Source organism: Papio anubis, chromosome 7 (genome assembly GCF_008728515.1).
Source record: "Papio anubis isolate 15944 chromosome 7, Panubis1.0, whole genome shotgun sequence".
In the NCBI taxonomy this organism is placed as follows: Eukaryota; Metazoa; Chordata; class Mammalia; order Primates; family Cercopithecidae; genus Papio; species Papio anubis.
Window position 1 is genome coordinate 87,473,152 of NC_044982.1, and position 13,274 is coordinate 87,486,425.

Genomic DNA, 13,274 nt, shown 5'->3' on the forward strand with positions numbered 1-13,274 from the left:
TCCAAACAAATGGAGTTCTGGCCACTGCTGCCTCCAGAGGTGGTTGGCCTGGTCAGCTTTCTGGGGACTGTCTGTGCCTTTCCTGGATCGTTCATGGAGAACAGTTCACATCAGCCCAGACCCTGGGGCCTTTGCAAAGGATGGTCATGGCTGCCCCGGGGCGGGGGGCTGGATGGCTTTGGGACTGGCCTTTGAGGGGGAAGGTGGCTGCCCCAAGCCTGGCTTAGCCGTTCAAAGGCCAGGTGCTGCCCTGAATGGCTTCCAGGGCCATCCTGACATGGGCCTGCTAAGAGTCAACAGTTCTGTAATTAGTCTGCTTCTTTGCCAGCAAGTTTTATTCAACTCTTAGTTTCTCCATGTCCCTGACGGAATTGACTTGAATGCCCAGAGTTAAAAGACCAAAAGTTATGTAATATCTCCCAGGGTTGGTGGCAGCTTATAAGCAAACATGTTGATTAAACACTGCTGCAAGTTGAGACTCCATGATTGCCTCTGTTGCTAAATAACAGCTCTAGTGGGTGAGGAGCAGCCTTTTGACACATGTGGCAATTAACTTTGTTGAAGAAGTGAGCAAGGTGACTTATATGTAGGAAGAAAAATAAAAGTGCTTGTGAGAAAAATAGGGCAGAAATAATGAGGTTTATGATGGCAGAAAAATGTGAGAATCAGAATTGCAGGAAACAGTGTATCGAGCACTTACTACCTACCTGTTGGGTCTCTGCTAGCTCTTTCACACATACCTGTCTCATTCAAATTTTGGAGCAACCCTTCAGGGTGGTGGTTGTTAGTCTCATAAGGAAACAGAGAGGGTAAGCCCAGGTCACCCAGAGGGAAGGGGTCAAATTAGATGCAGACCTGGATTTGGCTAAAATCTAAAGCATCCCAGACCCAGAGAGGGGAGTGGAGGAGCCAGAGAGAGAGCTCCCAGGACCACCAGCATTTGTTGAATGCCCACTAGGTTCTAGGCACTAAACTAGGCTCTATATAGGTGATTCTTATTTATTCCTCATGACTATCTTAGTATTTGATATTCTATGGTTGTAAGCAACAGAAACACACTGGAGCAAGCTGAAGTAGAAAAGGGAGTTCTTTATTTCAGAACAAAGTGGTGTCTCCTAAACCCAAGAACAGGAGACACCCAGGCTACCAGGATTGCTGGAAAGGAGAACTGAAGGGTAGTAAAGGGGCTCGGAAGCTTTCTCTTGCACTCCTGCCTTATCTTCTTGTGCAAAGATGTGAAAATGGCCACTCACAGTATCCAAGTCCCTCCAGGTCTCCCCCTGGGCCAGTCAACTCTGTTGAGGTCAGACCATAGCAGACTAAATGGCTATGTATGAGGTGGGAGCAGCCAAGGAGTTGTGAGTCGGGTAGACTTTAGTCCTACTTAACTTTTAAAGGTAAGTACCTTTATCCCCATTTTACACATAAGGAATTGAGATTCCCGTGAGTCAAATATCTTTGCCCAAGGTCATGTGGCTAATCTTGGTGGATAGGTAGGGAGGGTTTGGACCAAATTGTTCTGACTCAAAACCCATGTTTGTAATCATCATATAGAACTGCTGTAGAGGACCATTAGTCTTAAATTTACCCTTTAATCAAGCTGGAAAAGAAACTAGGATGGTTTAGCCTGGGAAGATCAACTTGAGAGTCTATATGATATTCAGTCCATCTTGATTTTAAAATCATTTTTGGAGGATGGTGATCAACTAGCACCTCTCTACAGCCAAGAAGCAGGCTTCCGATAATAATGTCCCCATGCTCAAGCCTGGTCAGACGTGAGGGTTAGCTGGTGCTACAGTGAGGGCCAGCCCTTCTTGAAGGTCAGGGGCTGGGCCACAGGGCTGCTGTTGGTTCCATCCTGTCCTCAAGCTGAAATCTGTCCTGACAAACTGCCCCTGGCAGAAAATTGGGACACCTCAGGGGTTTAGATGTTCTCGTCTGACCCTTTCACAATCCCCAAGCAGATGGATCCACGTATTTTCTTTGGCTGTCCCATTGCACTTGAGAGTGAGTGTTCATTCTTCGATATTTCAGTTTACCCATGGGGTGGAGAGGATGGAATTTGTTTATAAATGAATGTTTTGGTGTAGACCTGACTTGACACCAACTTAGCTACTTCAGGGATGCTTGGCTCTAAACGAACATTCATTTCTGTCTGAAACACTTGGCCACGATAGTCCAAACTTTAAATGATATTAATTTACCGTGAGATGTGGTGGAGTATGTGCTCTATGGGAAATATGACTTAGTGTTGTTTATCTAAAAATGAGTGTCTAAATCCACCTTCATGTTTATAAACACTGCATACATGCCAGAGATATGAGGAGCAGTGCGGTGGAGGGTATGTTTCCCCTGGGAGAATGAGCCCTTCAGACAAGGGGGAGATTCTTGTGGGGTGGAAGATTTTGGAAGCTGTTCGTCAGACTATTAATTGATGGTATTCTGCTTCTTGTCTTGCAGATTGGAAACCTGGAAGATTACTACCATTTTTATCACAGCAAAACCTTTAAAAGATCGACCTTGAGTAGCAGAGGCCCTCACACCTTCCTCAGAATGGACCCCCAGGTACAGATGGTCAAAATGCTTTCCTAAGGGCTGGAGGGTTTGGGTCTATGGTCCTAAAAATGGCAGAGTCTGGATTTTAATGTGATTCTGGATAGACATGAGTTTTCCACATTCACTTTAACTACAACAAGACAGGTGTAGCTACATATCAGACCATCTGAACTCAATCATGTGAGTGAAGATCTCTCAGCATTCTAAAATCAACAAAATACAATAATTACAGGAGATACATATATGAATCTTACCCATAAAACAAAAACTCTAAGCAATTCAAGCAAGTATTTTAATAATGAAATTAGAGATCAGGCAGGTGGATGTATTTGTGGTTGCCATAACATGTATGTTAATGGTTACTATGAATTTGAAAACTGACTTTTTTCCCTCAAAGATTCACATGATCTTCAGGATTAAAACAAATGTGATTTGAAAAGAAGCTAACATTTTAAATTGTAGTATAATCCATATTTATTGGGTGGTTAATTATATTTCCTTTCTGCATAGACTTGAAATTAAGGTTTGACAAATACCAATCAACAGATATTTATCAAGATTAAAAATTTAAGATGGCCAAGTGAGCCTCTGATGCATTCAATTATTCGGTATTTTTGGAATACCTGCCACGTGGCTGGCTCTGTCCACACCAGGGCCCGTGGAGCTGGCGGCGGGGCTGACAGAAAACAAAGCAGGAAATAGAAAGATATGTGATATGTCACAGGGCGATGAGTGCTGAGAAGGAAAATGAAGTTCACCTGAGAAGCAGTAGCAGCCCCAACAAGGAACGGAGGTCATTGGTAAATCATAGTTTTAGGTCACAGAAATCATCTTCTCTTAAAAGTTAATTTATGTGCTAGATGTTTGTTTGGGCTTCCTAACCGGTGCACAATACTATTTCAGCTATTTCCAGAAAACACTTACAGTAAAGTTTTTATGGAAAAATGGGTTCTTGGTGTTGCCCCAACCCACCTACTTCAATGACAATCAGGGCTCTTTTTATATTGACTGAGCAGGGATTGGTTGGAGAGATGCGCTATCTCTGGGCTCTGTGCCTGAATTATCCTTCTCTGGGGCATCACGTGGTGAGGGTTTTGATTGGTCCTCATGGAGGAAGTGGTCCTCATGGAGCTCACCCATGGATCTGGGCTGTGAAAAGGCAGACTTGTCTTGAATATATTTCTGGATTGGTTTTATTGGTGGATGGATGGATGAATGGATGGATAGATAGATACGGATAAGTCAAATGAGATAGATATAAAACATTGTGCTAATTCCATTATTCCTTCATAGCAAGGGAAGGAGTTAACTGTTTACTAAGGGATGACTGTGTGCTTGGGCACTTTACATGCACCATCTCACCCCATCACATGGGGGTGAGATTATGTCTACTTGTGCTTACACCATGGAACATGAAGGAATGTTTTTCAAAGGGGCCAGTATATTTAATCCTCTAGGAAAAAAGCCAGATTGTAGTTGTTCGTTCCCAAAGAGTGAGGCACTTAGGGAAGTGTGGATCAGTAGAAAACTGAGCAGCAGGGGGCCTCTGTACAGGGTGCAAAGGCTGATCCTGGAGGAAGCGTGAGTTCTGTGAGGCTGAGAGACTGTCATCTGTCATCTTGGAGGAAATTCTAAGCTAGAAAAGAGGTCGATGCAGCACCCCTCCACACTTTCACTTTAAGCAAGCGCTTGATCTGCCTTGTGAAGAAACATCCTCATTCTTCAACTGAAGTCTTTTGAGTTGTTGAATTGCTACCACGCGGATAGTTACGTCGAAAGCAAGCTGTTTGCATGCAGGAAGCCCCTCTCATAGGCATGCTCTGAGAAGAGACGGGGACCGTGGATTTCTTAGTCTTCTTTCCATGAGGCCTTCCAAGAATTAATAAAGCAGATTCTTAATTGCTAGAACTAAGGCAGCGTCGAAATAGGAGACTTAATCTGTGTTTTGACTACATCCTCTGTTGTTGGTGACTGTTTTAAAACTTTTAAAGGTACCCAGGTTGACTGCTCATCCCTTCCTCCCAAAAATATGAATGGTGCACCTGCTGAGTGCCGGACCCTGTGCCTGAGTGATGCAGAGCTTCCCAGCAGGTCTCTGTGCTGCTGAGTCCTCAGTGAAGATGGGGGTGGAAGACCCATGCATAAGCAAGGCAGGCTGAGGCAGCAGAGACAGACTCTGTGGAGGGCTTGAGGGCCACCATGCCCTGGACCTGCCTCCTCTCTGCAGCACCTGAGCTGCTTGATTGACCCATTTGAGGTGTGTTAAAAGTCCTATATTCAGTTTGGGTCCGAGAGTAAAGAATTCCCAGGCATTAGTTGTCTCCTTGAAGCCAGCAGAAGGAAGGATAGAGACTTCCTAGGCAAAGGCTACCATAGCAGTTAAATTTTTTCAAGTAAAAATCTCCTTTTCACAGAGCTTCTTAATAAGCTGCTGGCAAGGCTGCTATCAATGCATCCTGCCAGTAAAGAAGAAAGGAGAAAGGAAGAAAGGTAAACAGCCTGGGCATCCCAGGCCTTCCTGGAACTTTCATAGGATTGGCTGATTGTTTCTCACAGTTCTAATTAAATGGTTAGCCCCGGGGAAAGCACACAGACATCGAACGAATTATGAATTCAGAATCGCCACTGAAACACCTCTGTTTAAATTTGTCTAGCTTTAATGCAAACCAAATCAATTAGCTGTCAGTCTGACTAATATTTACTCTACCCAGTCATTACAATTAAATATTTGGTGAAATTAGCTGTTTTATATAAGTATTTAGTGTTATCTTTTATTGCAGCGCATCGGAACATTTTCCTACATTGGCAAAGCATTGTTGTGATACCTTCACATCTGGAGAGCTGTGTAATTAATATTATTAACAAAAGGAAAGATGATTTAATATTATTCAGAAACTTCGGAATGCAAGGCCGCCATTGTGTTCAAATGACCAAACTGGAAATGAATGTTATGGGGCTTAGGATAAAGTTCAATCAAATGCAGACGGTATTTTATTTTAATTAGCTCCAGTCCCTATTGTATAAAAGTGCTTTGATAAGTGATGGAATTTACAATCCACCCCATGTCACATAAAAGCAGATAGAATGTACATTTGTGAAAGCAAAACAAAACTCAAGCGGGGGTCAACAGCAGGACTTTGTTAAGCACGTGTGTGTGCATGCACACTTATTAGGCATCTTCTTTGCACTGATCCTGTACCAGAATGGTACAGTCATTTTCCTTGCATTCTTAATTACCTTTACTTGATGTTTTTCTTGCCATCTTTGAAAAGGGCCATTTTGCTCAGATGGCTTTGTTACTCAGCCCTAGCCTTGGAGGAACAGCCCCAGTGTTCTCAGTGTGCAGTTATCGGTCGCTGGGTTTTTCCAAGGCTTGTCATTTAAGCAAACTGAAAGCATTTGTTTTTAACTTGTTCTTTTGCCAAAAGTCTGGAGAAGGGTGGATATTACAGAAGCATCGACCAATCACTGAAGGGGCTCACAAATTTTTTTAAAATTACTTGTTCTGATTATGTTCCAAGCTGGCTTATACTTAGTCGTTGCTGCCTGTGTCTTCCAGACCTTACATTTTAGCATGATGACTTGGGTTCAGCTCTTTCCTTCCCTACAGATCTCAGCCAGATTGGTGATGGAAATGGAAGGATAAAGATGTAAAGAGGGAGCCTTGGTGGCTCCTTACAGGGCCATAGGAGGCTTCGGTTTGATGCTTCATTTCAGTGCTTTAAAGTTTAGAAGTTGCAAAATGATTGCAAGGACCAGAGAAGGCATTCTGTTTTGTAGGATGGGACTTTGCCCCCAGAGTTTAATCAAAGCTCGGGTTTCCTTCCAGCAGTGATGCAATGTTGAAGTAGATCTTTCCATTAACCACAGATGGAATTTTATCTAACAGTTTTGTGTGCTAGAGCAATTCAAAGTGCAAACAAACAGAAAGTTCCTGACAAGAGCACATAGACAGTAAGTGACCACATTGGTCTCAGGGGTTGATGAACTGTGTAATGGACTGAGGGCAGGGCCAGGCAGCTGCCCAGGGCCGAGTGGATTTGCCCACATGGGGACGGTGAACTACTCCCCCATGACGGTGATAGATTGACAGTGACAAGCTGGCTGTTCACATTTTAAGTACCACCCAGCTGGTTCTAGTGGCATGGCTACTAGGAATTGGTAAAAAGTTTGAATGTGTAAATATACCTTAAAAGACACCATTTTACTCTTTCACCTGAATGCTCTGCCCTTCCACTTAGATGTCTCAAAGACAATTCAAAGTCAATATGTCCCAAACCCAGCTCACTGTCTCTGACCCAAGTCTGTCTCAGAGGGAAGCACTCATCCACATTTCACTGCACTGCCGGTAACCTCTCCTTCCCTGCTACACTTGCTCCACCTCCTGTACAACCCGGCCCTGCCATGTCCTGTGTCTCCTGCCCTAGACCCAGCTCCTGTCATCTCTTGCCTGCACCACTGCACCGCCCCCCTTGCTGGCCTCATATGGGCATCCTTGCCCCAGCCAGTCACCTCCCATGCTCCTGAGGGATCCTCTGAAATACATGCCTGATGGTGCCACAAAGCTGTATCTACACCTCCCAAACCCTGCTTGTTCTGGTCTCCGGTGGCCCCCTGAGTCCCAGATACCATTGGCCTTTAAAGTCCTCCTTGGATGACTTTCGCTCTTTTTCCCTCTGCAGAGCTTTTGCACAGATGGCTCCCCACCTTCCCCTGTTGTCGCTGTCTTCCCCACCTTCCCCTCTGGGCTCCAGTATCCCTGCCACCAGGAAGCCTGCTCAGAGGCTGCAGACTTGGCCTGCTCTTCTAGCAGAAGTGTGTTTGTATTCTAGATCTGGCCCTGGAGTAGGAGCACACAGCAGTGTTTGTTGGGAATGATGACTGGTTCAGTTTGTTTGGGATCTGTCAGGGACAGAGACAGAGTCGGCAGGGGAGCTGCAGGTGGTTCCTGGGGGACCTGGATCATCAGGCTTGGGAGGGTGTTCAGTATTCCAGAACCAGAGGAGAGGCGATGGGAAGGCGAACTGACCGTGCTCTGCGGATGCATCGGGAGAGAGGAACGTGGAGTTCAAAGCATACAAGCCCATCTCTTGCCAATGCAACAGGAAGTTATCGAGGGCCAAGGCCACATACCATTTGTTTTTACTCCCTTACAAGTCCAGCAGCTACCCAGAGAACAGTAGACAATGCTTACTGAAGCATATCTCAAGTTCCACAGATTTGGTTCACATAAGCAAGATATGTGTAACATAAGCAACTTCTTTCTATGTAAATACTTTAGAAGTAAATTCTGACCCACCTTAGCAAAATTATAGAAAAATCCTAAATATAGTTTGAATCGACAAAGCTGTATCCTGTATTGCTGGAGCTAAAATAACAGAGGTACTGACAGTGACTGGGTATCAGATATGTTGAGCAGCGTCGGACTTCATAGGTTGTTAGTCAGCTGGGGCAGTTGTAACAAAGTCCCATAGGATGCGGGGGCTTCAACCACAGAAATGTATTGTCTCGCAATTAGGAAGGTGGGAAGACTGAGATTACGGTGTTGGCAGGGTTGGTGTCTTCTGAGGTCTCTTGCAGATGGCTGAATTCTTGCTGCATCCTCAGATGGTTGTCCCTCTCTGCGAGTGGCTCTGTCCTAATCTCCTCTTCTCATGGGACGCTGGTCAGATTGGATTAGCCCCTCCCCCATCATGACCTCATATTAACGTAATTACCTCTTTAAGGCCCTTATCTCCCATTACAGTCACATTGTGAGCTATCTGGGGTTAAGATTTCAACATAAGAATTTAGGGGTTCACAGGTCAGCCCCTAACAATAGGTGAAGCCGGGCTCCGGCTGCCTCTTCTGTTGTCAGTGAGCGGAGGTGGGTGGCGGGCAGTAGGGGGAGGGGCACCTTCTGTCCCCTTTCAGCAAAATCAGAACTAACTTACAAACGAATAGCTTCACTTTGCCAAAGAGCTTTCACACGCACCGTCCCATTTCCACCATCGGCAGAGCGAAGACTTCCCTCTCTCGTGACCGTTAAGCAGGGGTCTTCTGGCACCTGTAGTTCAACTTTGATGGAAAGAATTCAAGAAATGGTCTCTACACTGTTACAGTTATGGCTGCAGGTGAGGAAGTGGGGAGGGAGCTGGGCTCGCAGCTGCCTGGATGACATGGGAGGTGGTGGTGGGGGTGGCTTTCTAGGCTGAGTTAGAATGTCTTTTATTTTTCGGTTCCTCCTCCCCCTCCTCTACTGCCCAGGCTTACTCACTGGGTCCCTGCTGTGTGGTTGCCATGGCAGCCTGGTGTTTCCCCCAGCCCCACCCCAAGGTGAGCCAGTGCAGCGCCACAGGTGGGCCTGGGCACCTCACTGTGATGGGCTCTCATGAAACCATTTAGTCATCTCTCACTTATGGCGATGGTCCCCTTGCCCTGCTGGAAGATGACAGCCGTAGTACCGGTCCCGGTCCCTCACTCAGGGAAAACTTTGATCTGCTTTCTGCCTCTGTCTAGCTTGGTTCAGTGGTTTTTAGCCATTTGGGGGGATCACAGGCCGCTTTGAAAAGCTGATGAAAGTTGTGGGGCCTCTCGCTCTCCGGAAGAAAAAAGAAATCATGCTCATGCTGGCACCATTTTGTAAACAGTTCTAGGGTTTCTGGGACTTGAGCCTATCCTTCCACTCCTTGAGGGACTGTGGGATCCAGGGCAAGCAGACTCCCGCGTGGTGCATTAATCATTGCCTGTCAGTGAGAGAAGGGCCACATTGCACGTTATGCAGTGACAGGCACTTGTCAGGGAGTGGGATTTTTCTTTCTTTAAATTCACCTCTCAGCCTTCTCATTTAGCTCTTTAGCTAGTTGGATATTGGCCCAGCAAGGTGCTCAGAGCAGTCAAGGTTGATGGGAATCGAGATCTAAGCGCCATAGACTATTGAGTGCACAAGCTCTCAATGAGGACTGGTCCCAGGCCCTGCTTTACAGTTTGGAGGCAGAGGCCCAGGCAGAGTGCCCGCCTCCCACACAGAGAGAATAACAGGTTTATTTTCTACAGTGCTCTGATTGTTCTCTCCTGGAGGAGCCTTTAGAGCTTGGTGGCTCCTGGGTGCAAGGTCTGGCCTCTGACTCCCTCCCTTGATGTGCCCTGGTATACAGTTAGGGCTGGCTTGCAGTCCTCCTGTTCTTTCACAGTTACAGAATAAAGTAGCCTTCACTTTGATGAAACCAGGGAGAAAAGAGAAAAGAAAGAGCGGGCTGAGCTGTCTCCCTTGCTTTGGCTACAACTATGCAGAACCTGTGTGAACCTGGTGTCCCCAGCCCTGCCGGTGTGTACTTCAAGGAACCTCAGCAGCTTGACTCTCTTGATGCTGTGTGGGACCCCTGGACCCTAGGGAAGGGTCTCTGTGGCCTTCACTCCATCTCAGAGCAAAGACTATGAAGCCCCTCTCCTTTTAGGACTCTCCAGCTCCCAAGAACTTCTAGGGGCCTTCCTGAGCCACAGCAGGGCCCCCCACAAATAGGCAAGGGCTTGAAGTTAGGGCAGAAGGACGTGGTGTCTTTGGGTGGAAGTGCAAGTGGGAGGGATTTCATGCTCTCTTTGGTGACACTGGCTCATGAGTGAAAGTTTGAAAACACCCGTCCCTGTCGCTTGTCACACCCAGGACTGAAGTGTCAGCAAACTTCTGGCCCACCTGTGGCCCACAGGGAAGAAGACATGGCGAAGGCTGCCCATGGCTTCTCGCTGAAAGGATGCTTGGACAAGGATCACAACTCAGTGGCACGGACAGCCTGCGACATGGCAGGCCGTTTACTGGAACGTGAGCAGGGCCCCCTCCTGGGTCTCTGCTTGTTGTGTTACCCTTTAGGAACATCCTTAGATTTTACCTTGTCTTATCAACAGAGGGACAGTCAACGGATGCCTCATTTTAACTTGACTTCTCAAGAAGAAAGCTGGAGGAAACATACACTACAAAAGAAAGTGTCGCTGTGCACTTGTCTTGAGAAGATGCTGAAGCCTTCTTCATGATTAGAACTCCCTGCCCCAGAGCATAACTCATCTATAAGTATGCTGCATGTTTAGCAGGAGACGTACATTTGGAAAATAGGGAAAAGGAAAAAGATCAGAGTGAAGTTCTATCTTCAAAATATGACTTTGAAGAAATCCTGACACTTTCTACAGATTTGCAGAGAAAGATGGTTTGTGTTTGGGCTAGAAGTGGCATTTGGCAAAACTTGCCTTTGCCCCAAATCACCTATAGTTGATCTTCCACAAAAAAGTCAACAGATGTCATCCAGCAGTCATTAAGACCTAATCACATTTCCTTTTTCTTCTCTTTTTTTTCTTGTTTTTTTTTTTTTTTAAAGACAGTCTCACTCTGTCGCCCAGGCTGGAGTGCAATGGTGCAATCTCTGCTCACTGCAAGCTGTGAGGGTTGCTTTCATTCGATGGGAGAGCTGGAGTTTTAGTCACTTGTTTTGGGGCTGGTGACACACCTCTGACCTCCACAGAGTGTCCAGGTGGCTCCCAGTTTCACCCCAAGGGGGCATTGAAGGCAGAGCTTTGCATCCCAGCTGGGGAGGGGGAGGGAGAGGCACTTTGGTCCTGGCTGGGAACCAGGTATATTCATGCTGATCTTCCCAGAACCTAGAGCCAGACAAACAGGAAGACTCAGTGCATTTTTGTTGAGTGACCCACAGAATAAGTGACCCCAGGATGCCTGCTGTCCAGAGACATTGGGGAAGGTGAACCTGGAAAATGACTCTCTTTGTGATGGGTAGGAAGTGGGCTCTGGGATCCCCTTGTGCTGTCCTGGAGCTGAGTGAGAAGGAAGGGAGTGACTGGAACCCAGAGGAAGGGACAGAGTGGCTGCTGGGCGAATCAGCCTCTGCGACTGCACTGTCTACCTGCACCTCATCTCCGCAGAGAAGCCCCCGTGCCTGGTCAATCATCTGTTGTACAGCGTTCAGTTCTGTTGGCCTGACGGCACCTCACTTGCAGTTGGAAACTTACAATGAGAAGGTCTGTTAGCAGAGAGAGGGCTGCCCCTGTGACCACGCCAGAGAGAGAGAGCCCCAAACTGTGCTGCGGGCCCCAGGCTATCACAGCCCCCCTCAGGACTGTATGCCAGTGATGTGGGGTTTTTCCCAGAGCCCAGCAAGGGCCAGGGGCGGGGTTGCTCAGGCTCTTCCTTCCTGCCGAGGAACGCTCTTATGACTTCTGGCTCTACGCTTTCCCATATCTCCCAGCTGATTAGTGGGGCGTCGTCCACTTGGGCTTGGAAGGGCAGAGTGCGCCGCCTCCTCTGACTGGAAGTGTGGTCTGGTGGGCACAACGGTTGGAAGGGACTGGATGTTGTTAGAACAGAAAGTGAGTTCAGGGCTCCTTAGCACAAGCAGGGCTCAGCCTGGCAGGAGGGGCGGAACATCCCTGGGAGCTTTGGGCTGCGCGGGATCTACATACCACTGTATTTTATAATAGGGTGCTTAACACATTATGAAATATTGTTTGCGGCATCTTAGACCAGGTAAAAGCTTTCTAGTTCAGGCGGTAATATATGGGGACATTGCAAAATGCCATCAGCAGGTGTTAGGAACAAAATATCTCATTTTATAGTTTTATTTTCTGTGGAGGTATCTATCAGCAGCCATTATAAATTATCTAGGACTTGGTGCTGAGGATTTTTTAAGTGTCTGACGTGAAATTGATTTTGAGCCCTTTGCAGTGTTTCTAAGGCGTCTGGTCTGCTGATGTTTTATAGACGAATTACATTGGGGTGGGACAGGCTGGGATGCCTCTCTTCCGGCATTTTGTCCTGTACACCAAGGATGCCCTGGAGATCATCCCCAGTCCTAAATGTGAGCTATGTATGCAGGTGCTCAGCTGTCCTTGCTCAGGATGATGTGGAGAGGCCGAGGCTCAGGGAGGAGGAAGGGAAATCTTATCCCTTTGCCCTTGAATACCTTTACTCCCTGCCCGCTCAGCCTTAGGTAGCTCTGTTCCAGCTTCCAGCACGACCCTGGTCACCAGCCGTGGGTCACCTTGGGGCCCCTCCCCCTCCTCTTGTATCCTTGCCTTCCTCTAGCTGCCTCCTCCAGGCAGCCTGCCCTGTTTGGAACTCACATCATACTCTGATTGGTGGGACCCCTGAATGTAGTGCAGACTCCTCAAGAGCACAGCCCTGCTGCCCATCCTTATCCCGCCCATCTCAGGCCCCAGAGCCAGGCTGAACCCCAGCTTTGAGCATTATTCAATCAGGTGGAGCTGCCATGGTAAGACCAAAGAAAACATTCCCACTCAGGGCCCATGAAGTCTTTACCCCAAGATCCTTTTAAAATGAAAAAGCTTTTCTAGCTTGAAAAGATTGTGTACACAGGATGATAAGAGCAGGTGTGCTCCAGGCACTGGTCTGAGGGCGTTCTGTGTGTTTGTATATTAACCCTGTGGCGACCCATGACTGTCCCCACTGTGTGGGTGGACACCACCCTGAGGCTATGGATGTCCACTGCCAGCTCTAAGTCACACAGCTGGTGAGCACGGAGCTGGGCTTTATTGCAGGTGGCCTGGTGCCTTGATCCTTGGTCTTAAATATCAGTGATACAGCCTTGTGAACTTTTTTCCTTGATCATGAAAACAAATCATGCTGATTGAAAGACAATTTATGACATCCTGAAAGTAATTGTAAAATTTTAAATTAGCAATAATGTCACCACCCAGGAAATGATGCTACTACTATTTTG

General features: G+C 47.0%; 1 protein-coding gene across 2 annotated transcripts in view; it reads left to right on the forward strand.

The window, feature by feature from the left end:
- Positions 1–13,274, forward strand: part of PCSK6 (proprotein convertase subtilisin/kexin type 6) — a 157,804-nt gene that overhangs the window by 17,141 nt on the left and 127,389 nt on the right. For both annotated transcript variants that reach the window (XM_021940917.2, XM_031668291.1), the window contains exon 2: positions 2,461–2,565. In XM_021940917.2, the coding sequence (XP_021796609.1) occupies positions 2,554–2,565 (12 nt within the window). In that variant the 5' untranslated portion in view covers positions 2,461–2,553. The remainder of the gene's footprint in view (positions 1–2,460; positions 2,566–13,274) is intronic.